General features: G+C 43.1%; 2 protein-coding genes and 3 non-coding genes across 5 annotated transcripts in view; 2 read left to right on the top strand and 3 right to left on the bottom strand.

The window, feature by feature from the left end:
* Positions 1-3286: 3286 nt before the first annotated feature.
* Positions 3287-6337, bottom strand: EEF1B2 (eukaryotic translation elongation factor 1 beta 2). Its single transcript, XM_055120526.1, has 6 exons — positions 5897-6337; positions 5194-5316; positions 4373-4499; positions 4034-4100; positions 3593-3718; positions 3287-3486 (listed from the first exon to the last, which is right to left on the bottom strand). Exons 1-6 carry the CDS (start codon positions 5974-5976, stop codon positions 3332-3334), a joined length of 678 nt encoding a protein of 225 aa, XP_054976501.1. The 5' UTR covers positions 5977-6337; the 3' UTR covers positions 3287-3331.
* On the bottom strand, positions 3806-3942 carry LOC129400680 (small nucleolar RNA SNORA41). The gene has a single exon (XR_008627867.1). It is a non-coding gene; the product is annotated as a small nucleolar RNA SNORA41 (small nucleolar RNA).
* LOC129400652 (small nucleolar RNA SNORD51) lies at positions 4174-4250 on the bottom strand. The gene has a single exon (XR_008627842.1). It is a non-coding gene; the product is annotated as a small nucleolar RNA SNORD51 (small nucleolar RNA).
* Positions 6338-6517: 180 nt separating the features above from the next.
* Positions 6518-27480, top strand: part of NDUFS1 (NADH:ubiquinone oxidoreductase core subunit S1) — a 36284-nt gene continuing 15321 nt past the window's right edge. The window contains exons 1-13 of the mRNA XM_004601302.2: positions 6518-6670; positions 9278-9342; positions 10617-10708; positions 11593-11700; positions 13156-13232; positions 15044-15125; positions 15217-15347; positions 15758-15943; positions 20345-20479; positions 21556-21670; positions 23753-23898; positions 24197-24325; positions 26929-27058. Coding sequence (XP_004601359.2) covers positions 9282-9342; positions 10617-10708; positions 11593-11700; positions 13156-13232; positions 15044-15125; positions 15217-15347; positions 15758-15943; positions 20345-20479; positions 21556-21670; positions 23753-23898; positions 24197-24325; positions 26929-27058 — 1392 coding nt within the window. The 5' untranslated portion in view covers positions 6518-6670; positions 9278-9281. The remainder of the gene's footprint in view (positions 6671-9277; positions 9343-10616; positions 10709-11592; positions 11701-13155; positions 13233-15043; positions 15126-15216; positions 15348-15757; positions 15944-20344; positions 20480-21555; positions 21671-23752; positions 23899-24196; positions 24326-26928; positions 27059-27480) is intronic.
* Positions 22421-22525, top strand: LOC129400546 (U6 spliceosomal RNA). Its single transcript, XR_008627769.1, has one exon. It is a non-coding gene; the product is annotated as a U6 spliceosomal RNA (small nuclear RNA).

Raw genomic sequence — 27480 nt, 5'->3', positions numbered from 1 at the left:
GAGTTTACTGCTGGGAGCCCTTACTAAGAGTTTACTAGGGAGTCTGGCAAGCTTCCTGTGGCGTATTCATATGCCAAATACAGTAACTATTATGGGTCTCATTTCCCTGACCCTGAAGAATCTCTACTGAGGCACCATTGCGAAGCATGAGTAAAGAGCGACTGCTAAAATCTCAGGGCTAGGATGAATGGAGACGTTACCAGGCCCGTTCGAGCAAATCTATGATCAACGGGATAACAGTGATACAGTGATTCACTAGGTTCAACTGAACCTCTTTGATGCAGTGAAAGGAAATTTCCAGAATCCACAGGCTCTCTGGTTTTCTAGAAAGTGATGTGCTGCCCTCTGCTGGTCTACTTGACTAAATACTGGTTGGTGAGGATTTTATTCAATACACTCATGTCAAATTTAATTGTCCTGAGATTTTAAGCAATTTCCTACATTCAAGGTAGTGACATATAAATGAAGTCAGATTAAGATGGGGAAAACATTGCTTCTGCTAGAATTTTCTAATATTTATCTTTGGCCTACAATGACTGCAGTGAGATTATAAAACTAAAACCTTCAAGGTCAGGTATTCACACTCTTTCCTAAAACTACTATAAAAGAGAAGTTACATATGCGCCCTCCCTGCCCCCCCCCCCGCCTGCCCCATGAGCTGTTTTTATTTTTTTGGGCTACAGTTGGCAGTGCTCAGGGCTTCCCTCTGGCTCTGTGCTCAGGAATCACTCTTGGCAAGGCTCACCTGCCACCCTCCACCCGCATCTGCAATTTTTTTCCCCTTTTGGATAACACCCAGCGATGCTCAGGGGTTACTCCTGGCTTTGTACTCAGGAATTACTCCTGGCGGTGCTTGGGGGACCATATGGGATACCGGGAATCGAACCAGGGTTGGCTGCGATTGCTCGGGCCCCTGTAAATAAAATATATATATATATATATATATATATTTTGCTTTTTGGGTCATACCCAGCAATGCTCAGGGGTCACTCCTGGCTCTGCACTCAGGAATTACTCCTGGCGTTGCTCAGGGGACCATATGGGATGCCGGGGATCGAACCCGGGTCGGCTGTGTGCAAGGCAAATGCCCTACCCGCTGTGCTATCATGCCAGCCCCAGTAAATGAAATTTTCATATGGATCTTTGTAGCATTTGACCATAACTTGACCAGATGAGCTTCTATCAATAGTACCTCAGTACAATACGCCAGTTTCACTTAACAATTTTATATAAGGTGGATGAAAAGATTCCTGCCCTTGGGGAGGGGTAGATAGTACAGCAGAATTAAGGTGCTTGTTTTGAGTTGACCTTGGTACTGCATATGGGCACCTTAAACCCTGCCAGGACTGCTCCCTGAACAGTTATACCAGGAATAAGGCCTGAACACAGCAAGATACGGCCCAGGCCAAAAAATAAGATCCAGTCCAGTCTGTGAAATGTGCATGTTTCTCCATCAGTAAAGGTTTTCTGAGTGTTCTTTTTCTTCCACATAACCAATATATGCACATAAGGTTAATCGGTATTAAAACTACCCTAAGGGGCTGGAGCCATAGCACAGCAGATAGGGCGTTTGCCTTGCACGCGGCCGACCCGGGTTCTAATCCCAGCATCCCATATGGTCCCTTGAGCACCGCCAGGGGTAATTCCTGAGTGAAGAGCCAGGAGTAACCCCTGTGCATTGCCGGGTGTGACCCCCCCCAAAAAAAAACTACCCTAAAAGTGTGGGTGACCAAAAGGAGAAAGTAAAAGGGAATGTGCCTGCCACAGGGGGAGGGGAAGGGGACGGACAGGGTGGAGGGATCTGGGAACATTGGTGGTGAATGGGCACTGGTGGAGGGATGGGTACTATCATTGTATGACTGAAATATAAGCATTCAAGTTTGCTAAGTCTGTAACTGTACTCCACACCCAAAAAAGTGTGGGTGGGGGGGTCAGCTCTGTCCAGTGGTGACTCCTGGCTGGTGCCCTGAGCTGCAGTTAGCCAAGCATATTAGATCTTGAACTGAAAGCAGTGGTTTAGAAAATGAGTTAAATTAGGGCAGGCTTGGCTGGTGGTTGGGAAAATTGGAAATAATGGTGGTGAAGGTAAAAGGTGGTGGGATTGGAGTTGGAATGGTGAATGTAATGAATCATCATGAACTTTATAAAAAAGTGAATATTTTAAGTGCTTCTGTGGCCAGAAATAGGAACCTAACTCCACACAGGGGTGTGTGACATAACCTATCAAACTGTTGTCATTCCAACCACACAAGGTTGATTTCAAATTCAAGTCAGACCTCTTAAACTAGTCCAATCTGACACACCCAGGAAAGCTCAGGAACCAGTCTGAGAATCAAGGGAACTTCCTCACAGTGCTACTGTAAGTCATTTTGACTTAAAGCCAAGTTATCCCTTGACGTCACACAGAACTTATACACTTGCAACATCTGCCCCGACCCTAATTCATGACGATTTTTTTTTGGGGGGGGGGGGGAAGACTGGGTGAGTTTGGGCCACAATACTCCTAGTGAATTTACAACAATCCATTATGAAATGCCAGAAATTAAACTCCTATCAGCAGTGTGTCAGGCACATGTACTATCTCTTCAGCCCCTCATGACAAACTCTTGACAAGAAGCCTTCCTCCGGAGAAGGCCTCTCACCTCTGGATCATGCAAGATTTTAAGATTTTTTCCCAAACTTTTCTAGTTTCAAGTAACACTGGCTGGAGGATCCTGGCCAGCTCTTTTTTCTGGCTTTTTGGATCACCCCTGGTGATCAGGAATCACTCCTGGCAGTACTCGGGGAACCATATGGAACGCCAGGTGATTGAAGGCAAATGCCCTATCCACTGCTAACTATTGCTCTAGCCCCAGGACAGTTCCCCTTAGCTCCAAAATTTTAAGTTCCAACTCTTCCAAGAAAAACCAGCACAAAAAACTATATAACTCTTGTAAAGCCCCAGAGCGAAAAAACGATAAAGCTATTAGTCCAGTTACCAGAAACTATTGCTATAAGATTTCTACAAATTGAGCTCCCTGATTCAAGTAAGGCAAATATGATGCACTCTGGGGAAAAACGGCATCAGAGTGTATGAAGATATCACTAACAAGCTGATATTGTACTAAACTAAGTCCATTTCTATTAATATTTTAGAAAATTTGCTCACATAATATATGAAACACTCAGTTTTATAGGGCAGTTTGCTCTTTTATGCCCAATGTGTTACTTGCAAATTACACATAGTGAAGTTTCTTCCTTCATAGTGGAAGTGTCATTCTCATATTTAAGAGTCACAAGACACGGGTTGTTCCTCCAAGCCTTTATTGAAGAGCAAGTATCCACAATGGATTTAGATCTTGTTGAAAGCAGCCACATCCATGGACTGCACATAGTCCTCAAAAGCAGTGATCTGCTCCTCCAGCATATCGGTTCCAACTTTATCATCTTCAACAACACACTGTATCTGAAGTTTTTTAATTCCGTACCCTACTGGTACTAGTTTAGCTAAAAACAGAGAAGGAAAATCTCAAGTTAGGAAAGTTCTAACTGAAAAGCTGAAACCACACGCATAGCCCAGATGCCAGTTTTGGAAAACAAACATTAAACTTACAAGAGCCCCAAACCAAGCCATCCGCTTGAATGCTTCTGACGCACTCCTCTAATTTTGCCATATCCGTTTCATCATCCCAAGGCTTCACATCTAATAAGATGGAAGACTTGGCCACAATTGCAGGTTCTAAAAAAGGTAAGGAACAGAATTATTCAAATACTCAACTGCATTTCTTAACCACAATACTCAAAGTCTGAAACTGTATCATCTCCATAGTGCTGTTCACACATGTATATGCCTACATTCTATTTTGCCAAGAAAGAGGCATTTAATTGTGCTACAATTTCTTTTCCACAGAGGAATGCTACAACTGCCACATTTAGAGCAGTTGCAGACCAGTAGCTGTGGTGAGTTTTAAGACAACGACCAACTCAATAAATCGGAAAATTACTTCGGGGATAAGGGACATCAAGCTTAAACACAAATTATAAAGTGACCTACTTTTGGCTTTCTTTGATTCATACTGTGCAAGGCGTTCTTCTCTTAGCTTCTTTGCCTCTTCACTCTCCTGTAAAGAAAAAAAATGAAAGGCTTTCACAAAGCTGGTTGTTTCTTGGCTGGTGTTCTCACAATAAAGTCCACTGTTATCAGAAAAAAGCAAATCCATCAGGAACTCAGCCGAAAGATGGTGATTTGATTTTATTCATCACACAACCAGTGAGAAAATTTTTAAAAGGCAGGGTAATATAGTTTATGCCAGGGACCAAATCCAGGCAATTATGTTACCAAGCCTGTGCTTCCCTAAGCACGATAGACCCAACTTATTAATTTATGCAGTACCTCCTCATCATCAGATCCAAAGAGATCAATGTCATCATCATCTTTACTGTCCCCAGCTCCACTTCCTGTAGTGTCTTCCACATTAGCAGGGCCATATTTGCCCAGAGCTTTCTTCACCCCTGGCAGACTTGGGTGGGGGAAAGAAAGGGAAGGGGGCACAAATTCAAACACAAGAACCTTGACAGAATGTAGTTTTATAGTGAGAACGTACTCTATCCAGACTTAAAGAGACCTCCCCCCTTTGCACTAGTAATTGATCAACACTCCCAGGTAAAAAAATACTTTTATCTACTTAACTCCTCCCACAACCAACATTAGTAGCATGTTCCAATGATAGTATATGCAATACTCACTATGGTTTACTCTTTCAGTATGAAAGTTTCTGTTTGAAATTTTAAGTACGCTCAGTTCCATTCCTAGTTAATTGGAGTCCACTTGCCCAAACTTCCACCCTGGCTGGCGGTTTCAGAAGAATGGCCAAGAACTGAACGAATGAGCCACCCTCTCACCCTAAGAGGTGGGCCCGCCCCGGTCAGGGTGGAGGCAATTGGCAGGGCAGTGTGGGGACAAGTTGCATTGCTGCTGTCCATGTTCTACCTGTTCTGTGAAAAAATGGAGGGCTTCAGTCTCTTAGCCTCCTAAAGGAACAGAGAAACTCAGCTTACAATGACCCGCCTCCCCCTCCCCGCAATACTGTTCTAAAGGAACCTGGGTCCAATTCTCTGGGCCAAGTGAGGAGGAGGGGAGAAAAAAAAAAATCCTTACAGTTCAACTTTTGGAAAGCGAAACACGGTGGTGGAGACCCAAAAGGTCCGGTTTACCTGGCCTTCTCCTTCTCGAAGGACTTGATGTGGTTGTACCAGCGAAGGGCATGATACAAGTCGGCAGGGGGAGGGCCGGAGACCGCTTCAAACACCGCCACGTCGGCCTGCGACGGCACGTACCTACCGAGGGCACCAAGGAGGATGAGCGCTCACGCCCCGCCCAACGCCGCACCCGCGCCACCTCGGCCTAATAAACTCGTGGGACGCTCGGCCAGACGGCATCCGGCCCAGAAGGTGCTCCAGTCTGGGCTTTTTGGTTGCTTTTTTTAATAAAAATGCTTTTCGGGTCACACCCAGTGATGCCAGGGGTTACTCTTGGCTCTGCACTCAGGAATTACTCCTGGCGGTGCTGGGGGACCGTATGGGATGCTGGGAATCGAACCCGGGTTGGCCGCGTGCAAGGCAAATGCCCTGCCCGCTGTGCTATCACTCCAGCCCCTTTTTAATTTTTTTTCTAAGCCGCGCGCGCACACACACAAAATCAGGGCCCATATGTTCGCGTCCGCCGCCACCCAAGACCACCTTGAAAGCATCTCCCACTAAGTTTTACGCCGCCAAGACGCGTGGCAGCCTGGGCGCATGCCTTGGCAGGAGCAGCCGGCGTATCTCGAGCCCGTCTCCCCCGGCCGGCCGCTAAACCTTTCCCTCCTTTTCCTGCAGCGGCGGCACCACGTGGCTTCCCCCTGGCCCGGCCGCTCACCCCTCGATGTAGCTTTTGTCCGCCAGGTAATCGTTGAGCACCTGGAGGCCTGCGGGACTCTTCAGATCTCCAAAACCCATGGCGCTTGGCTGCTGCTGCTGCTGCTGGCACGAGTCCGCCGCGAGGGTAACGCGGAGCGAGAAGGCGAGAAGCGCTCGGCGCTAAGAGGCAGAAAAAAAGGGCCGCGAGAGGCCGGAAAATCCCTTATATAGACGCGGAGGCGTTTCCCTCCGCTGCGTCCGGTCGAAGGTCAGAGGTCAAAGTATGCTCATCGGTCCGTTTCTCAACGGGAAAGTCTCGACATCGTAATGTCATCGCCCAGCCATTTCCGCCGCCCCCCCCCCGCTTCCCGGGGCCGTTTTTTCTTTCTTCTTCGTGGGCGTCAATAGTTAACTGAGAATGTACTTTTTAAATTACAGTCGCCGCAGCTCTCCTCCAAGCGCCGGAACCGGCTAAAGAGGCCCCGCCTTAAGGACCGCCCTCTCACTTCCGGCGGAAGTGAGGGTCTCTTCCGCTTTACCTCCGTCGCCGCTGCCGCCTACTCGCTGCGGCGCCTTAGGCCCGCCCCTCATCGGTGGACGGAAAGCGTAGAACTCAATCCTGGCGGGCGAATTGTCGGAGCCTGAGGTTTCTGGTCCCTCCCGGCTTTCCGTCGTTCAGGTCCGCTGACGGAGGTGCCGAGGCCGCCATATTGAGATAGCGGCCGGACCTCTGAAGGCAAGGGTCAGGCGCAAATACTTCCCCCAGAGCGGTTTCCGCGGCTCCCGGGAGAAGGTGAGGTCGTGTTTGGGCGGACGGAGCCGAGGAGGCTCGGCTCCAGGAGTTTATTTATGGACAAGACTGTTCCCTTGGGCCCAGGCGGCTCTTTTCTCCTCTTGCCCTTGACTGCGCCGCGTCCTCCGCCCCCCCGTTCTCCCCCGCCTCGGGAATCCTCACGACCTCCGGTACTGATGGAGCAGGAAGGAGGATAAGGAGGCTGCAGGGAGCGCGGGCCCGGGTGCAGGCTTGGGTGGGGGGGAAGTGCGGACCGGTCCTGGCCCGCAGAAGAGGCGCCTGGACGGGTCAGGTGACGTCGCCTGAAGGCCGAGTCCTTTTCTGCGTCCTCCGCCCCACTCAAAGCCCGGGCCCCGCTCCTGGACCACTCGGGAGTGGCCGCTGTCTCCTTGGCAACCATGCGCGTCTCTCTCTGGCTGCGTGGTGGGCTCGGGTTGGGGGGAGACCCGGGTGGCGCACGCAAGGTCGCGAGTGACGGCGCCACCGCACCTGCCGCACCAGCTTTCTCCCGCGCGACATCGGGAAAGGGCCGTGATGCGCGGGGGGGTGGAGGGGGGCACCTGGATTTTGCTCTTCTCTCGGATGCCCGTGTCCTTTCCCACACCCCAAGAATTGTGTGTAGAGGAGGGTCGGGAGCGGTGCAGTGAGTAGTAGGAGTTGGAAAGCCGGGCCCTGGCGGTGGATGCGCTCGGAGCAAATTGGTTCTGGCACGTCTTGTCCTGAGCTGGAAACGGGACTCGGGAGCAGTCGGGGAGTCAGGAACTGTGTCCCTCTCAAACCAGAGCTTGCTACGTTGCAGTGGGGAGAGGTGCGCAGGGCTTACTCCTGGCTCTGTGTTGTTTTGGGAGCGAAAGGATAGCTTTTCAGGTTTTCACATTGTAGCGTGAAATATTGATTGTTGTTCTTTTAATTTTTAGTAGCGCTCATGTCGCCAATTCTGGTTACGTTTATGTTTAACCATCCCTAGATTCTCAGAGGGGGTATAGGCGCTCATCCTGGGAACTTTTTGATGAGACTGTTTGATCATTTCTGTTAAGGCACTGGGCAAGTTTCTCAGGAAAGGGAAGTGGTGAAAATGCACCGTTCTTTGTCAAGGAGTTTATAAAGTTGAGTAGAATTGAAATTGATAACTGTCCTGCAGCTTTGTAGGAGGAATAATATAGGTAATGTGCACTGCTTACTAATAATAAAGAGATGGGAGGTTAAGGAAGAAACTTGAAAACCTTTTCAGGAGCCAGATAGTATAGGAATTAAGAAAGTTGTCTTGAACACAGCTACCCAAACATCACAATGGATCTCTGAACACCTCCAGTAGGGGGTTCCCTGCGAACTGCCAGATGTAACAATAAACAAAACTTTCTTTCCTCTGTGAAAGAACTAGTTTAAGTTGAATTTGGCTCTAACTACCGTTGACTTGTACTAATAACTCATAGTCTAGGAAATACTGTTTTTATTATTATGTAAAACAGAAAGTTGGGTTCACCAGAGTCACACTGGTAGATGACAGAGTTGATGTCTTTAAATTCTGTGTCACAGGGGCCAAAGAAATAAGTGCGATAGGTAAGGCACTTGCCTTGCTTCCCGTGGACCCAGTTTAGATCCCCATCCCCTAAGCACCACCAGGATTGATTTGTACGTGTAAAACTAGGAGTAACCCCTGGGCGTCCTTGGTGTGGCTCAGAACCAAAATAAAGTATGGCAGGGCTAGAACAATAGGCAAGGTGCTTGGGGCAGGGTGCTTGCCTTAAACATAGCTGACTGGAGTTTGGTTCCCCAGTACCCCATAGGTCCCCCAAGCTCCCCAAGGAATGATCCCTGAGTGCAGATCCAGGGGTAAACCTGGGGCACCACTGAATGTGACCCAAAACCAAAACAAAGCTAAAACTCAGTATCACAGATTGTGAATTTAGAAAGCATGCTAGTAGGCAGTGAAAGCAGAAAAGGATACTTTATTTTATATTACTTGTGAGTTCACTGTTGCTCTTGAAGTTTGTTTTACTGTGTAGTAAAAGTGGCCCTGAAGCGAAGTACAGCAGGATGCTTACCCTGCACGTGACCTATGTGGGTTTGATCCCTAGCACCCTATATGGTTCCCCAAAACTACCAGGAGTGATCCCTGAATGCAAAGCCAGAGGTAAGCCCTGAGCATAGTCAGGTGTGCCCTTCCCCCACAACCTTTGTAAATTACTTTAAGTTTGCTCATTTGTTGATAGTTGGAAATTGCAACAAAATTTCCTCTCTTTTTTTTTATTTGTTCGCTTTTGTTCTTTGGCTTTGGGGTCACATTGACAGTCCTTGGGGGTTATTGGAGGAGTATCCTGGTGGTGCTGGGGATTCAAACTGGGTGAGCTAAGTGCATGGCAAGCCCTTTTAATTATCTCTCAGCCCACATTGTCCTTTATTTTAGCTTTTCCTTCTTTCTGCAAGTCAGTTCATCTCTTGAGAGTGGGTATTTTCATCCATCCTAAGTATTTGAGGGGAAATATTAGCATTATATGTATATACTCCTATGAAATAGTATGTGAATTATTTAAAACCATATTACAAAAAATATAATTACGATTTCTTTCCCTATAATAATATAATTCTTTTTTTTTTTATTCTTAGCAACATGTTAAGAATACCTGTAAGAAGGGCCTTAGTTGGCCTTTCTAAATCTCCTAAAGGATGTGGTGAGTATTTTATTTTTATGCATACTTATTTGTACATACAGAGCTTTCTCTCTTGTAAATTTCATGGGTGTATGGCATATTTCTTGAAAGTCTTTAAACCCTTGCTTTTTGAAAAGGAATGAGAGACAGCCAGAGTGATAGTACAGCAAGTGATTTGTCTGTCTTGCACACGACCAACCAGGTTTGATCCTTGGCACCACATACTGTCCTCTGAGCCCTGAAAGGAGTGATCCCTGAGTATTTAGATCCCTGAGCACTGCTGTGTTTAGTGCCCTCCCCACTTCCCCCAAAACAAATGGGTTGTAAGGGGTTTGTCATTTAGGTAGTGGGCTTTTTGTATGCTATCTTTGCACCCCTAACATATATAAATATTTACTCTTGTAAACCATTGCTACTCAATACATTGTAATTTTTGGTTTATGGGCCACCCCAGCTGTGCTCAGGGCTGCACTCAAATTATTCCTATATGGGGGAACCATATGAGATGGTGGGGATTGAGCCCAGCTTGACTGCATGCAAGTCAACTCCCTACCTGCTACACTAATATTCTGGCCCTCAATTTTAAAAATAAAAGCAGAAAAAGTAAATAGAAATTATTGTAGATTAAAAAGTAGTAGGGGAGGGGCTGGAGAGATAGCACAGCGGGTAGGGCGTTTGCCTTGCACGCGGCCGACCCGGGTTCAAATCCCAGCATCCCATATGGTCCCCTGAGCACGGCCAGGGGTAATTCCTGAGTGCAGAGCCAGGAGTAACCCCTGTGCATCGCCAGGTGTGACCCAAAAAGTAAAAAGTAGTAGGGGGGCTGGAGTGATAGCACAGCAGGTAGGGCATTTGCCTTGCACACGGCCGACCCGGGTTCGAATCCCAGCATCCCATATGGTCCCCTGAGCACCGCCAGGGGTGATTTCCTGAGTGCATGAGGTAGAAGTGACCCCTGTGCATTGCTGGGTGTGACCCAAAAAGCAAAAAAAAAAAAAAAAAAAAAAAAAGGTAGGGATTGTCCATCAGTGCCCAAATGGGGAGGGGGTGAGTCATTCTGCTGTATGCATTTCATTTCCGCAGTATGTATTTCATGAATGTTAAAATGTTCAATTTAAACTGCTATTAAAAGTAATTCCATATCCTGTAGAGAATCCTCAGTAGAGAATTAGTATAAATAGTGTAAAATGAGGAAAGAATTTTAGACTTGTAGAGTTTAATTTAACCCATTATTCTCTGTTGTAATAATACTAACTTCTCATTTGTTTTTTTTTGGCAATATTTTTGATACACAGTTCGAACAACCACCACTGCAGCGAGCAATTTGATTGAAGTGTTTGTTGATGGTCAGTCTGTCATGGTGGAACCAGGAACTACTGTTCTCCAAGTAGGTATATGGAGAATCTCTTTATGTTCTGATTAAAAAAAAAAATAGCTTATTTTCTTTATACAGTTCTAAAATTTTATATTATTTGATACTCAAAAGGGGGCTGAGGGTAGGGTATGGGGCCAGAGACATAGTACTAAGGATAAGGCACTTACCTTGCCTGTAGCAAAGTTGTTTTTTGCCCAACACCACGCAGTCCCTGAGCACTAGACCTAGAGCCAGGAATTTTCCCCAGTGCCACCAGGTATCACTCCAATTCCTCCCATTCCCAAATAAGCCTTATGAAGGAAACTGGGTAGTAAAATCATGTGAAAATAAGTTTGCTTTTAAAAACCCTTCATATTTCAGGACCAGAGAATAGTCCAGTGGCTAAGGCACTTGACTTGCCTGTGTCTCACGTGGAATCAATCCTTAGCTTCCCACATGGTCCTTTGAGTCTGCCATGAGTGATCCCTGAGCACAAAAGCCAAAGTAAGCCTTAACCATGGTTTGGTATTACTGGAAAAGCAATAAAACACAAAAAACCTTCACATTTTATATAAAGATATCCTTTATATGAGGGATCCCTGAGCATCTAGCAGTGCCTGAACTCTTGCATGCAAAATATATGCTCCGGTCCATTTAACTATCTCCAGCCCCAGACAGGGAAATTTTGTATACGGTGGTCCAAAGTTAAAATGGGGAAAAAAATCTCAGCCACAGCCTGCAGCTACTTCTTCATATTGTACCATGCAAGGTGTAAGCACAGAATAGATGTGGATATAGGTATTTATAGAAAAGAGTAGTTGTATAGGTAGGGGATGGCCTCAGTTTTAGATTTCCTATATTTAACAAGATAAGAATAAGATAAAGTTATCTTGTGCATTTTATTTTTGTCTCAACAGGCTTGTGAGAAGGTTGGCATGCAGATTCCTCGATTTTGTTATCATGAAAGATTGTCTGTTGCTGGAAACTGCAGGATGTGCCTTGTTGAAATTGAGAAAGCTCCTAAGGTACTTGATACCTAAAATTCCACACCATGCTATAGAAGGTAGAAATTTTTAAACTTTGCAGCCTTAGAATATTGTTATGGTGGAGAATCTAGCTGTTTTTTTTTCTTTTTTCTAGCTGTTTTTTTCTACGTATAAAATTAGTGTTTTTTTTCTCTTGTTGATTTTTATCTTTTTTTGATGGGGGTTTGGACCATATCCTGTAGTGCTCAGGAGCTTTTCCTGGCTCTGTGACCCATGATGGTGTTGTGGGGAGTGGAGGGTATATGCAAGTGCTTTATAAGTGCCATATAATTTAGAAATTTAAAGATGACTTTTTTAAAAAAATAGCTGTCAGTATTTCCAGATGGCTCTATAACACATTTAGGATGTGAAATAGTCAAGCAATACATTAGATTTTAGCCATTGCCATTTTTGTTTAGTGGAAGGGGTTGCAATTTAGGGGAAGTTTAAGGGAAGCTTACTTGCAATTTCATTTGAATTTTTTTGGTGGGGAGGAGGATGCTTGTGGCCCCTGGGGGTTCTTCCTGCAATTCTCAGCCAGTTAGGCAGAGCGGGTTTGCACCTTGGACCCTGTGGTGCCAGGGATAACCCGATCAACCTCAGTGCTGAGTGTTTCCAGGACTACATCCTGCAGTGTTTGGGAACCTTCAGCTGCACTCAGGATACTTAGTGGGACCACGTGATGTTAGGAATGGAACTTGGCTCAGCCTCATACACCCTCTGTACTATCTCCTGGCCCCTGACTATGGTAGTTTTAATTTTATAATACCTTGACACTCTTGTAATTTAGGAACCTCTTGTAAAAAAAGTTGTGCTGGGGGTTGGTAATAGACCTCAGAGGCAGGTCGTTATTTGCCTTGATCTCTGAGGCAACACCTCCACCAAAAATAAGATAGAGAGGTACAGCTGTTGGTATAAATTAAGAAGTAGAATGTTTTTTGCTTCCAAGACAAACACAAAGTGCTAGATAATTATATTGAGCATATGGAAACGAAAACCTTTTTTCTTGGGGCCCACAAGATGACTCAGTCATTGACTTCTTGAAGCTCCTGCCGGGTAAGTGTAAAGTGTCTAGTTCAAACCCCAGGGCTAACAATCTCCACTTGCAAAAGTCATTCTGGTATAGCTCCTTGATTTGCCATGCTCTCTAAGAGAGAAAAAAGAATTGGTATGATGGTTAGGACACCTGGGTGTATCCCTGGAAAGCCCCAGTACCACAGGGCCTGAGCAGCATCTCATCCTCAGGCCCTTGCGTTGATCTGATGGCCCTAATCACCGAGAATTGCCAGTGGGGCCTCCACACTGGAACACTGCTTGGGATCAATCCCCCCCACCCGCCCCAATTGGACTTTGAAAAAATTTTGTTCTTTGTTTTCAAATATGTAATGTGCATTGGGTTGCTTGTAATTGCTGATAAATAAAAATACTTACAAATTTTTGTTGTTGGAATTTCAGGTTGTGGCTGCCTGTGCCATGCCAGTAATGAAAGGATGGAACATCCTGACAAATTCTGAGAAGTCTAAGAAAGCCAGGTACTTGATTGTGACTCAGTGTAACTTTTAGTTTTTTTGTTTTGAGGTCACATCCAGTGCTTCTCAGGGCTTAATCTGGGCTCTGTGCTTAAGGGATTCCTCCTAGTGGTGCTTGGGGGGCTATATGGAGTGCTGAGGATTAAATCCGCTGTACTAGGTAAGTGCTTATCTGCTATACTATCTCTTCAGCCCAGAGCATAGCATTTTTTAGAGCAAAGTTTGCACATTTTAATATTTAATATCCCTCAGAAATTTGGTACCGTTTTACAAAGAAGTTGTCATATTTGGTTTCTGGGAATGGTAAAAATATGCATACTAAAGGACGTGATGTTACAGGTTTTTTGTATTTCTTAAAGTGGGGTTAATACTAAAAAGGATTAGACAAGAAATTGTACAGGGGTTTAGGCATGTCCCTTGCATGAGACCAACTCAGGTCAGTCCCCAGAACAGCGTATGATCCTATCATCCCTCAATCCTCCAATACTGCCAAGAGTGATCCTTGAGCACCACTGGCTATGGCCCCAAAACCCACCAAACAAAAATTTTAAAAAATAGTGATGGTTTTGCTTTATGATTAACAATGAATCTGGGAAGTATTTTATTACTCTACTGAAATGATTAGTATTATGTGTTTGTATTTGTTTCAAATTGATGTAAATACTTTCTGAGCACTATCCATCAACTTTTTGTAAGTTGTTCTATTTTGTTAAAGGTCAGAATTTAGTGTGGGCCAGAACTATAGTACATAGTGTAGGGTAGCTTGCCTTGTACACGGCTGACTTGGGTTTGATCCCAAGCATCCCATCTGATCCCTCGAGCACCATGAGAAGTAATTCTTTTTTTTTTTTTTCTTTTTTGGGTGGGTCACACCCAGTGATGCACAGGGGTTACTCCTGGCTCTGCACTCAGGAATTACTCCTGGCAGTGCTCGGGGGGACTATATGGGATTCTGGGGATTGAACCAAAGTTGACTGCATGCAAGGCAAACTCCCTACCCTCTGTGCTATCACTCCAGCTCCGAGAAGTAGTTCTTTTTTTTTTTTTTTCTTTTTGGGTCACACCCGGCGATGCTTAGGGGTTACTCCTGCCTCTGCACTCAGGAATTACCCGTGGCAGTGCTCAGGGGACCATATGGGATGCTGGGAATTGAACCCGGATCGGCCTCGTGCAAGGCAAACGTCCTACCCGCTGTGCTATTGCTCCAGCCCCCGAGAGGTAATTCTTGAGTGCAGAGCCAGTGCAGAACCTCTGAACACCACTGGATGTGGCAACAAAACAAAGTCAGAATTTATTTGGGGAGGGATGAATTATGCAATTTCATATTTTTGGTTCTCCAACAATTCAAGATTTACACAAAACTTTTCAATGTTACATGTTTAATAACTACTGAAATAATTACATTGGCATTTCTGGTAACCTATAAAAGTAATACTACATTGCAAACCATAAGGCCGAAAAGGAAAGAGGGGGGAGGAGAGGAAGAGAGGGTGGGAGGGAGAGAGAAGGGAGAAGGGAGGGGAGGGAGAAAAGTACCTACCATGGGGGCAGTGGGTCGGAAGGGAAACTGGGGACATTGGTGGTGGGAAATGTACACTGGTGAAGGGACGGGTGTTGGAACATTATATGACTGAAACCCAATCGTGAACAACTTTATAAATGTGTGTCTCACTGTGATTCAATTCAAATTTTTTTAAAATGTAAATAATACATAAGAGACCATACATTTTTGAAGGTTATTTAAATATCCTAGGTGTCAGCATTTTGAGTATCAGTAACCTGTGTCATTTTATATGCTACAATTTTCCCTCCAGAGAAGGTGTGATGGAGTTCTTGTTAGCAAACCACCCACTGGACTGTCCTATTTGTGACCAGGGAGGTGAATGTGATCTGCAGGTATGTGTATATAATCTTAATTTTTTTTGTTGTTGGCTGAATTGTTTATTTTATTAGCAGCATTCGATTAATACTCATCATCTATTTCAAGGACCAGTCCATGATGTTTGGAAATGATAGGAGCCGATTTTTAGAGGGGAAACGTGCTGTGGAGGACAAAAACATTGGGCCGTTGGTAAAGACCATCATGACTAGATGTATACAGTGTACTCGCTGCATTCGGTAATTTTTTCCCCTTCCCTATTGGACTATCATTTGTATACTTAATGGCAGAATTTGGTGGAATAACAACACTGAGAAAGGATGAAAACTGATTTGGCAGGAAAAGAAAGAGATTGTTTTTAAATATTTTTCCACAAGCTAAAATTCCGTTAATATCAACTTTATTTGCTCGGCAAGCATTAACTCATAACTTGCTGAGCTATATATACACATGGTGGACACAGTTTTCTTTTGTGTTATGCCTCAAGTACAAACACTTACTAAATTATTTTTTATTCAGCATCTATGCTCGCCATTGAGAATATATGCATATATTTTAGTATTTAGAAAATATTTCTATTTGTGATTTGTTAATAGGAAAATTTCTTTTGCTGGATGTGACTGTTTGGTGGTGCATTTTTATTTTGCAGGTTTGCAAGTGAAATTGCAGGAGTAGATGATTTGGGAACAACAGGCAGAGGAAATGATATGCAAGTTGGCACATACGTTGAAAAGATGTTCATGTCTGAACTCTCAGGGAATATCATCGACATCTGCCCTGTAGGTGCCCTAACCTCTAAGCCTTATGCATTTACTGCCCGGCCTTGGGAAACAAGGTATTCATTCATCTTTGTTTTTTTGTATTTTTGTTGTTTAATCTGCTGTTCAAAAATTATTTTCCTCCTAATTATTTTGATCGCTGTTTTTTACTTTAAAATGTCTTAATTTTTTGTAAATACTTGCCACCCTTTTGGTTGGGGTCATGTACACTTGGTTGTGGTGCTCACAGGGAGTAGCACATTATGTGGTGGCATACCTGCAGTCACACTCTTTGTTGCAGAGCTGGTGCGTGGGCGTTGTTGGCAATTGAAAAGGCAGGTGCTTTACCACTGTGCCAGTTAAGGACCTTTTAAGTAAAATCCTTTTGCTGGAAGATAAGGATCAACCTGTGCAAATTACCATTAGCATCCTTGCTTTCTTTCAAAGGTGACTTTATTTTTGTTCATTTCTTAAATGTAGGGGATGGGAGATTGAGTCACACTTGGGTCAGTGCTCAGTGGCTATTGGTGACAGTTCTCAGTTGCAAGCACCCTTGCAACGTTCAGTGGACCATCTGTGGTGGGAATCAAACCAGGGTCGGTGGACTGTAAGCTCCTTCTCCACCATATTCTGTCTCCAACCCCAGTTTCAAAGTTTCTTCAATCACAAAATTATTCACTGATTCTTTCTAGTAAAACTCTGATTTTTTTGTTTGTAGTTTTTCATCATATTTTCAATTCTTATGTGTACCTATTTAGTCAGATCCTGTTATAAGACAGTTTATTAAAAGTCTAGGATAAACATTTTATTCCTAATTTGGGGGGCAGATCTCTGATTCTCCTGATTAAATCAAGAAATGAGGTAGGTAGCAGGCAATAAGTAGGAAGCCTTATTTTGTTGATAAAAGATCTTTTTTTGTGGGTTTTTTTTGTTTGTTTTGTTTTATTTTGTTTTGTTTTGGGACCATACTCAGTGATGAGCTTACTTCAGGTTCTGTACTCAGGAATCATTCCTGGCAGGTTCTGAGTGGGGTGTCAGGATTGATCTTCTGCTCAAGTAACACTTTATCTGCAATTTACATAGCTTACCCCACCTTGCAGTGCCCCCAGTCAATACTGAAAAGAGGCTTAGTTAGGATCAGAATACCACAGGGTGCCATGTATCTCAGAGTTTGACAGGTTTTTCCACGCATAAATGGATCTTAGGATGGTGTATGTCTTGTAGACTCCTGCACGCTAAATTAATTTCAGTTTTTCCCAGCTTTATTTTGTGGGCAGAATTTATAAACATATTTAACAGGTTTTGGAATCCTGTCATCAGTTGCCCCAGATTTGGCCCTTTGGAACCCCTTCAAAGTGATTTCTGGGTGGTTTTTCTCATTTTGGTTGGGATTTTTTATTTTAGTTTTGAGGCCACATCCAAGTGCTCAGGAACTTCACTGGGCTCTTTGCTAAATTGGGGACCACACTTGGTGGTACTTTGGGAATTTAAACCTGTGCTGTGGTCTCAGCTGCTAGGCAAGCACCTTAACCCTTTTTTAAAATATATATATATTTTTTATTAGTGAATCACCACGAGGGTACAGTTACAGCTTTACACATTTTCGTGCTTGTGTTTCCATCATATGATGTTCGAGAACCCATCCCTCCACCAGTGCCCATTCTCCACCTCCAGTGAACCCAATATCTCTCCCACCCCCAATCCCATCCCCCTGCCCCACCCTGCCTCTGTGGCAGGGCATTCCCTCCTGTTCTCTCTCTCCTTTTGGGTGTTGTGGTTTGCAATAGAGGTATTGAGTGGCCATCGTGTTCAATCTGTAGTCTATTTTCAGCACGCATCTCCCTTCCCAAGCGGGTCCTCCAGCCACATTTTACTTGGTGTTTCCTTCTCTATATGAGCTGCCTTTCCCCCCAGCATGTGAGACCAGCTTCCAAGCCATGGAGCCAACTTCCTGGTACTTATTTCTACTATTCTTGGATGTTAGTCTGCTATTCTGTTTTTTTTTTTTTTTGGTTTTTGGGTCACACCCGGCAATGCACAGGGGTTACTCCTGGCTCTGCACTCAGGAGTTACCCCTGGCGGTGCCCAGGGGACCATATGGGATGCTGGGAATCGAACCTGGGCCGAGTGCAAGGCAAACGCCCTACCCGCTGTGCTATTGCTCCAGTCCCTATTCTGTTATTTTATAACCCACAGACGAGCGCATTCTTTCTATGTCTGTCCCTCTCTTTCTGACTCATTTCACTTAGCATGATACTTTTCATGTTAATGCACTTATATGCAAAGTTTATGACTTCATCTTTTCTAACAGCTGCATAGTACTCCATTGTATAGATGTACCAAAGTTTCTTTAACCAGTCATCTGATTTCGGACACTCAGGTTTTTTCCAGATTCTAGCAATTGCAAATAGTGCTGCAATGAACATAGAAATGCAGATGTCATTTCTACTATACCTGTTTGCCTCTCCAGGATATATTCCCAGAAGTAGTATTGCTGGGTCAGATGGGAGCTCAATTTTCTAATTTTGGGGGGAGCATCCATATTGTTTTCCAAAAGGGCTGAACCAGTTGGCATTTCTACCAGCAGTGTAGAAGGGTCTCCCCACATCCACGCCAACAGCGGTTGCTTTTGTTCTTTTGAATGTGTGCCAGTCTCAGTTGTGAAGTGGTATCTCATAGTTGTTTTGATCTGCATCTCCCTGATGATTAGTGATGAAGAGCATTTTTTCATGTGCCTTTTGGCCATTCATATCTCTTCCTTGAGAAAGTTTCTGTTCATTTCTTCGCCCCATTTTCTGATGGGGTTGGATGTTTTCTTCTTGTAGAATTCAATCAGTGCCTTATATACCCTTGATATCAACCTCTTATCGGATGGATATTGGGTGAATATCCTTTCCCATTCTGTAGATTGCCTTTGTATTCAATATCCATCTTATTGGATGGATATTGGGTGAATATCCTTTCCCATTCTGTAGATTGCCACTGTATCTTTTGCGGTGTAGAAGCTTCTTAGTTTAGTATAGTCCTGTTGGGGCTGGAGTGATAGCACAGCAGGTAGTGTATTTGCCTTGCACGCGGCCGACCTGGGTTCAAATGCCAGCATCCCATTTGGTCCCCTGTGCACCGCCAAGGGTGATTCCTGAGTGCATGAGCCAGGAGTGACCCCTGTGCATTGCTGGGTGTGACCCAAAAAGCAAATAATAATAATAATAATATAGTCCTGTTTTTTTTATCTCCGTTTCCACTTGGTTTCTCAGTTGCGTGTCATCATTGAAGGTACCTTTAGTTTCAATATCGTGGAGCGTTTTACTGACCTTGTCTTCAATGTACCTTATGGATTGTGGTCTGATGTTGAGGTCTTTAATCCATTTTGATCTGACTTTTGTGCATGGTGCCAGGTGGAGAGGTCTAAGCCCATTCTTTTGCATGTGGTTGTCCAGTTATGCCAGCACCATTTGTTAAAGGGGCTTTCCTTGCTCCACTTCATATTTGTTGCTCCCTTATCAAAGATTAGATGATCATACATTTGGGGTTGAAGCACCTTAACCTTTGTACTCTCTCTGACTCTGTTTTCAAGTTTCCTTTTGTAATTTAGAAGTTTTGATTTGGCATTAAAATATGAGACTACACACACATATTTTAAATGAGGAATTCTTCTGGGTCCATTTTTTTCTGAAGTTCAGAAAGTAATTTTAACTGTTTTGGGGAGCAAGTGTATAGCTCAGCTAGTAGAATATTTGCTTTGTATCTGTGATGTCCTGGTGTTTGATCCCCACCACCACCTACACAATAAAAAATAATTGAGGCAGAGGGGCAAGGAGATTGCTTGAAGGGCTGTAGGCTGTAGCATGTACATTGCATGCAGAAGTCCTGGTATATTGCATGCAGAAGTCCTGGTTCAGTCCCTGGCATTGAACGGTTTCCCTGAAGCACCACTGGGAGTGTTCCTCCTCCCCTCCCCACCCCCTTATCCCCCCCAAGCAGTGCACAAAAATATGCCCTGAGCGCTATCAGTTATGGGCCAACACCAAACAAAGCAAAAATTAAAAATTGATTTAAGACGGGTTTGTGATTGGTAGCTTGCCACAAATGGCTGTTTGGAACTTGTGACATAGTGGGGGAAAGAGCAATTAGGACAGAAAAGGGACCACTATGACAGTGGCTGTTGGAAATGATCACTCTGGACAAGAACTGAGTGTTGAAAGGAGGTAAAATGATAAACGTGACAACCTTTCAGTATCTTATTGCAAATCACAGGGCATAAAAGGAGAGAGAGAGAAAGAGGAGTGAGGGGAGTAAGAGGGGTTGGGAGGGAGACTGGGTGGGTGAGGTGGCAGAAAGGAAACGGGACATTGATTGTGGGAAATCTACAATAGTGAAGGATTGGTATTGTAATGTTATATGACAAGACAGGTATCAGAAACATTTTCCTCATTTCTAACTCTCAAAACCACAAATACCTGTGTTTATTTTCTCAGAAAGACAGAATCCATCGATGTCATGGATGCAGTTGGAAGTAATATTGTGGTAAGCACAAGAACTGGAGAGGTGATGCGGATTTTGCCAAGGATGCATGAGGATATCAATGAAGAGTGGATCTCTGATAAAACCAGGTATATGCTATACTGTTTTCTTTGACATATTAGTTGATTTGAAGGAAACTATACCAATTTTGTTTTTGTTTTTGTTTTTGAGCCACACCCAGTGGTACTCAGTGGCTACTCTCAATTCAGAGTCTATTGGGGATAGGTCTTAGCAATGCTCAGCGGAACTCTGTGATGCCAGGGATCAAGTTCAAACCTTCTGGATGCAAAGCATCCTCAAGCCTATTACCTATCTCGCCAGTCACTTGATTCTAGGTTTGAAGAATAGCTCATGTTTCCAAATGAGCTAGTGAATATAGATTATTGGAAACTCTAGTGTTTATATAGAGAATTCAATAAAGCTGATATTAATAGTCCTAGGTATATCATTGGCTTTTAAATTAACTTTTGAGCAATATCTCTTTTTCCAAAGAAATTGATGTAGATTAAGTTGCTTAATCTATTTTCATTTGTTCATTGGAAAAAAAGAGGATAAATGCAAGTTTGATCTTACATAATCTAGTGGTACTAAAGATTTTAAAAAGGGTTTGTCTTTATTAGCTATCATTGTAGTTTTTTTTTTTTTTGGGTCACACCCAGCGATGCTCAGGGGTTACTCCTGGCTTTGCACTCAGGAATTGCTCCTGGCAGTGCTTGGGGGACCATATGGGATGCCGGGGATTGAACCCTGGTCTACCGCGTGCAAGGCAAATGCCTTCCCCGCTGTGCTATGGCTCCAGCCCCATATCATTGTAGTTTTTAGATTATTTAGGTAGTTGAAAAGAACTTCTTTGGTCCTGTTTGAATATTCTATTTTGAGTTGATGATAAAAGATTAGTGTAGCTCAGAAAAGCCTTCAGCAACCAGGGATCTAGCTCAAGTGGAAGAGCACATACCTTCCATATTTGAGGCATTGGGTTCAATCCCTGCTACCACTAGGCCTATATCCCCAAGCACAGCCAGCTAACATTGCTGCTACAAGTTAAAGAACAGCCTAGAGTAATGATTTCCATCCAGCTGTTAACATTTTGATTTTAAACCTGAAAATGATAGTTGCCTCCAGTCAGATTTCACAGATTACATACAATATAATTTCTGTTATCTAGATTTGCCTATGATGGGCTAAAACGCCAGAGACTTACCGAGCCGATGGTCAGAAACGAAAAGGGACTTTTAACCTATACCTCCTGGGAGGATGCACTCTCTCGTGTAGCTGGAATGGTAACAAATTGAAATATAAAATAAGTAGTATTTGTGATTTTTGTAGAGAAGAGGGGATTTGTCTCTGTTCAATGCTTTTTTCTCTTACCAAAATTACCTTTCATTTAATTGTTTATTGAGAAATAATTGTTATGCTAAATGTAAAAACTACTTTTTTTTTTTCCTTTTTGAGTCACACCCAGTGGTGCTCAAGGGTTACTCCCGGTTGCTGGTTCTGCACTTAGGAATTACTCCTGGCAGTGCTTGGGGGACCATATGGGATGCTGGGGATTGAACCCGGGTAGGCCATGTGCAAGGCAAATGCCCTCTCCACCATTCTGTCACTCTCGCCTCACTACTAACATTTTGATCCCCACCTCCCACAGTCTGGTAGTCAAAAAGATGCTAACTAGGCAATTATAGTAAGTTACTATGTGTAGTTGTGCAGGGGATTATATAAAAGAGAGCATGGGGGAATCTCTGACTAACTTACCAAGGATGCCTACAAAAGTGGTTCTTTGAATATGCTTGCCAGAACAAAAGTAGAGAAGATGGTTAGAGAAAGGCAGAGTACATAAAAGACGAGAGTGAATGGAAGATAACTTTAACTTAATGTTTAGTGATGATAAACCCACACTATTTGGTCTTCAGATTTCATTTTGCCACTTTGTTCCTAATTTAAAGTAATATCCAAACAGATTGCTGTTAATAGCTTTGGCGCCATGTATGCTTTTGCTTCTCAGTTTTAGATTAATAATTGGAGTAAAAAGCTTACTTTAACAGCACATAATACTAAAACTGAAATGATACTGAGAAGATTCGCATGGCCTCTGTGCAAGGGCCATTTGGACAAATTTGGACAAATTTCTTTTTTTTTTTTAATTTTTATTTTATTGAATCACCTTGACAAAAGTTACAAAGCTTTCAGATTTAAGTCTCAGTCATATGATGATCAAGCCCCTTTCCCTTCACCAGTGCACATGTTCCACCACCAAGAATCCCGATATAACCCCCTCCCATACCCACCCCCCATCTGAGTGGCTAATGATCTTCACTTTATTCTCTCTATACTTTGAATACATTCAGTATTTCAACAGAGAACTCACTATTATTATTTGGAATTTTCTCCTAACAATCAAACCTACTGAAAAGGCATCATTTGATAATTTGTTTTCCATTGCTGAGAATGAAGATTACATGAGCTCGTGCGGCCGCAACAGTGGCCGTGCAGTTTTAGATTTCTGTTATTTTAGCTCAGTTCACAGTCTAGATGCATTCCTATCAGAAGCCCCCGGGGTGCCAAAATGGGTTAGTAGACCTCCTGGATCATAGTCTTTAAGGAGCAGAGGGGCCATGCGTGTGCGGCTGCTCCAGATCTCATCTGGGTGGAGAGCGTGCCAGTAACACCCCCATCCCATGATCTCTTGAGCGCCACATCACTGTAAGTTCATACCTCTGGGTTGTGAGTTCTAGAAAATGGCGGATGCCACGTGGGCGTTGCGGCTGTCGCTACTATCTCCCCCGTAGAAAGAAAGCGTTGAGAGAGAAAATCCTTCCCCTTCCCCGGGCAGCATGGGATTGTAGCTCAGTTCACAGTCTAGATGCATTCCTATTAGAAGCCGCGGGGTGCCAAAATGGGTTAGTAGACCTCCCGGATCATAGTCTTTAAGGGGCAGAGGGGCCGTGCATGCGCGGCTGCTCTGGATCTCATCTGGGCGGGATGACACAAATGTCTGAAGCATTCCCTGTTTAACAAAAGACTTTTTAATACTGAAAAAAAAAATTGGAGTAAAACCTTTTATAGGGTTTTTTTTTTTTTGGTTGTCTTTTATACTTAACTTGAGAATGAGCTCTTGTTTTACTTTTTTTGAACAGTTCACTAGGTCTTTGTTGAATTAGAATTTCTTGATGATATCTTTTTATTTGTTTTTTGGGGGCCACATCCAGTGAGTGGATTTCAGGAGCCACTCCTGGCGGACTCAGAGATGGGAGTTGGGGGGGCCGGGCGCCAGGGATGGAACACGGGTCAGCCTTGTGCAAGGCAAGTGCCTTATATTCTACTATTTCTCCAACCCTGGTCTTACCCCTTTTGTCCACTTTCAGTTACAGAATTTTCAGGGCAAAGATGTGGCAGCTATTGCAGGTGGCTTGGTGGATGCAGAAGCCTTAGTAGCTCTTAAAGATTTACTTAATAGAGTGGACTCTGACAGTCTGTGCACTGAAGAGGTCTTCCCCACAGCAGGAGCAGGGTAAGAAATTTCAAGGCTTTCTTTCTCTTTTGGTTGTAAGTTGTAAAGGAAAAAAAAAATTACAACTGTAACATGTCCAAGGAAAACTAGTTAATTTTCACATACAAATCAGAGTATGTGATCAAAACTTCAGGAGCTATAGAAGAATCAATAAGTATATGAAGCTTTTATGTAATTTCAGAATGTGTCATAAACATTTCTTGCCTAGAAGTGCTGTGGGTTTGATGACATAGTATTTCAGAAATTGTTATGTGCATTAGTTTGAAAGTAAACATGTTTTTTAATTTTGTATCTCTAGCACAGATTTACGTTCCAATTATCTTCTTAATACTACAATTGCTGGTGTGGAAGAGGCTGATCTTGTTCTTCTGGTTGGTACAAATCCACGTTTTGAGGCACCACTATTTAATGCTAGAATTCGAAAGAGGTTAGTAATAATATTTATCGGGGTTTTTAAATATTTGTAGCGCCAAAAAGGTAGATTAGTGGTAGAGTACTTGCCTTGTATGTATGAGGTTCTAGATTCAATCCATTTGCACTGCTAGAAATAACACTGTTACTGTCACTGTCATCCCGTTGCTCATCAATTTGTTCGAGCGGGCACCAGTAACTGTCTCTCATTGTGAGAGTTATTTGTTACTGTTTTTGTCATATCCAATACGCCATGAGTAGCTTGCCAGGTTCTGCCGTGCGGGTGCGATGCTCTCGGTAGCTTGCCGGGCTCTCCGAGAGGGGCAGAGGAATCGAACACGGGTCGGCTGTGTGAAAGGTGAACACCCTACAACTGTGCTATTGCTAGAAATACATATGCATTTAATTTATAAAGTAGTTAGTCTATTTTATATATGAAAAAATGATCTATCATCTGATTCCTAGTATTGAATCATATGATACTGGGAAGAGAATCCAGTATATAATTGAAGCTCAATTTCTAATAGGTATATTCTTACCACTTTTTCTGCTGATCACTTCCCCTGCCCCACCTTTTGTTTTGGGAGGTTTGTGTATATGTTTTTTGTGGGGGGGTTGTGTGTTTTCGTGTGTGTTTTGGTACTGTACCTGGTGGTGCTCAGGAGCCATTCCTGGCTTTTTGTTAGTGGGTACTTGGTGGACCATGCACTGCCAGGGACCAGACCTTTGCCAGCTGCATACAGTGCAAATGCCTTCGCACCTGAACCTTGGCTTTGGCAACTTTGTTTTTAAATAGTTCAAGGTACTTGAAATTATTGTTGTATACCATTTTTGTTACCATTCACCCATATTAACTGGTGTTGCACTGCCCTGTAGCAACTTTGTCGTTCCCTTGCTCATCAATTTGTTCAAGTGGACACCCGTAACGTCTCCATTATGAGACTTGTTGTTACTGTTTTTGGCATATTGAATACGTTACATTTATTATTATTTTTGAGAGTACATGTGAATATAATTTTTTGGAGACAATTTAAATGTAATTTATACACAAGCTCTTTTGGCCCTAAATTTCTGTTTCCATTTTTGTTTCGTTTTTGTTTTGGGGCCACACCCGTTAGTCACTGTCACTGTCATCCCGTTGCTCATCAATTTGTTCGAGCGGGCACCAGTAATGTCTCTCATTGTGAGACTTATTGTTACTGTGTTTGGCATATCCAATACGCCCTGGGTAGCTTGCTAGGCTCTGCCGTGCGGGTGCAATACTCTTGGTAGCTTGCTGGGCTCTCCGAGAGGGGAGGAGGAATCGAACACAGGTCAGCCGCGTGAAAGACAAACGCCCTACCACTGTGCTATTGCTTCAGCTCACACCCGTTAGTACTCCTGTTATTCTCAGGAATCACTCCTGACTGTGCTTGTGGGGGAACTTATGGAATGCTGAGGATCAAACCCAGGGTGGTCTCATGCAAGGCAAAGCACCCTATCCATTGTACTGTCTCTCCAGCATCAGTCCCTAAATATTTTTATGTGAATTTTTCTTTAAAACTGGTAACATTTTCTTTATTAAAAAATAAAATTTTTATTTGTGAAAAGGGGGTGGGAATTGGGCCACATTTAGTCATACTCAGAGGCTACTCCTGACTTTATAGTTAGGGATCATTACAGGGGACCATGAATAGTACATAGGATGCATGCAAGGTCAATACCTTAACCCCTGTGATGTGTCTCTGGACCCAGATATTTAGTTATGATTGCAGTATTACATTGCAAGAATCATTGTTTTCAGATTTTTCCATAATTTATTTTATAATAATTTTTTTCTTCCCAGGTTCTAGTATGGAGTCAATAATTGCAATTAGTCCTCTCTGAAATTTTTGTGAACAGCACACGTTATTTCATAAACTCCATTTTTTAGAGATACATGAATAGATTGATCATAAGATCTTTTGTCTAAAGTGGGAGATTGTTGAGAGCAAAGGAGGAGTTAGTTATAGGTAAAATCCAGTATTGTCAAACCAGAATATATAATTACTGCATTTATAACTATTTCTGGAGGAACCCAGTCCCTACTTCCTCATAGAAAATATGAATGGCATAATTTAATTTCATAAACTTTGTTTACTTGGGAGAGCTCAGTTGGAGCAACGCCTAGCCATATTTGGAGACTACTGCAGTCTTGGTACTTGACTCCTGGTGGCATAGGAGACCCTGGAGTGTCAGGAGTCGAACTAGGGTTAGCATAAGAAAGCAAGAGCTTTAGCCCCTATACTGTGTCTCTATAGTTAAATGGTCTTATAGATAGGAAATAATTGACTACTGTGCAAATAGGGCAAAAAGAGAAAATCACACATTATAAACTTAATGTCTGTTTATAGTGGATTTTCAGTTAGCATTCTTATATAGTAGAATAATTCATTGAATTTCTTCTAGAGTTAATTCGTTGTATGTTTTTGCAATTTTGTTTTAGACAGGTACATAATTATATCCTGGAATACTTTATATCTTTCCAATATTTGTAATATTAGTAGATTTAATAGTTAGCTTTAAACTAATCAATAAATGCTTGAAAAGTTAGCTATAAAATATTTAGGATTATAAATCATGCTGTTATTTTTATTTCAGCTGGCTTCATAATGACCTGAAAGTGGCCCTTATAGGCAGTCCAGTGGATCTCACTTACAGATATGACCATTTGGGAGACTCCCCCAAGGTTCTTCAAGACATTGCTTCCGGTAGCCATCCATTCAGCCAGGTGCTCTCAAGTTGCATTTATTAACTCATCTTAACATTTAAGTATTTTGTTGGTGGTGCTTTTGTGTCAATATCTGATTACTGTTTAAAAGTACAGCAGTATAGAAAGGAAGCCAGGGTCCTGGAAGATTGCTCAAAGCGTTATGATACATGCTTTGTGTGCAGGAGCCATGAGTTTGATTTCTAGCACCAGTGTTCCCCTAAGAACTGCAGGAGAGAAACCTTTAAGCAGTATTTTTTTGGGTGAGGGACAAAAACAGAAGCAAAAAGAATATGGAAGCTAAGACATTCATAATCCTCAAATAACTGTTGATGAAACCATAGTCCTTTCCATACATAGAATAAGTTGGGAGAGTAGATAGCGAAACAGCAAAAAAAAAAAAAAATATGTGCTCTGCATGTTATTTTTATTTACCAGTAATT

Source organism: Sorex araneus, chromosome X, assembly GCF_027595985.1.
Source record: "Sorex araneus isolate mSorAra2 chromosome X, mSorAra2.pri, whole genome shotgun sequence".
NCBI lineage: Eukaryota > Metazoa > Chordata > Mammalia > Eulipotyphla > Soricidae > Sorex > Sorex araneus.
This window is presented reverse-complemented; position numbering and strand designations above follow the sequence as displayed.

Bases quoted from the DNA above. Each gene is read 5' to 3' on its own strand.
- EEF1B2 (XM_055120526.1), bottom strand. From the start codon at position 5,976: ATGGGTTTTGGAGATCTGAAGAGTCCCGCAGGCCTCCAGGTGCTCAAC. The intron at 4,500-5,193 runs GTAAACCGGACC...CCCCCACCCAAG, and splicing joins TTCGAGAAGGAGAAGGCCAG to TCTGCCAGGGGTGAAGAAAG. The intron at 4,101-4,372 runs GTACTGCATAAA...TTTTCTTTACAG, and splicing joins TTGGATCTGATGATGAGGAG to GAGAGTGAAGAGGCAAAGAA.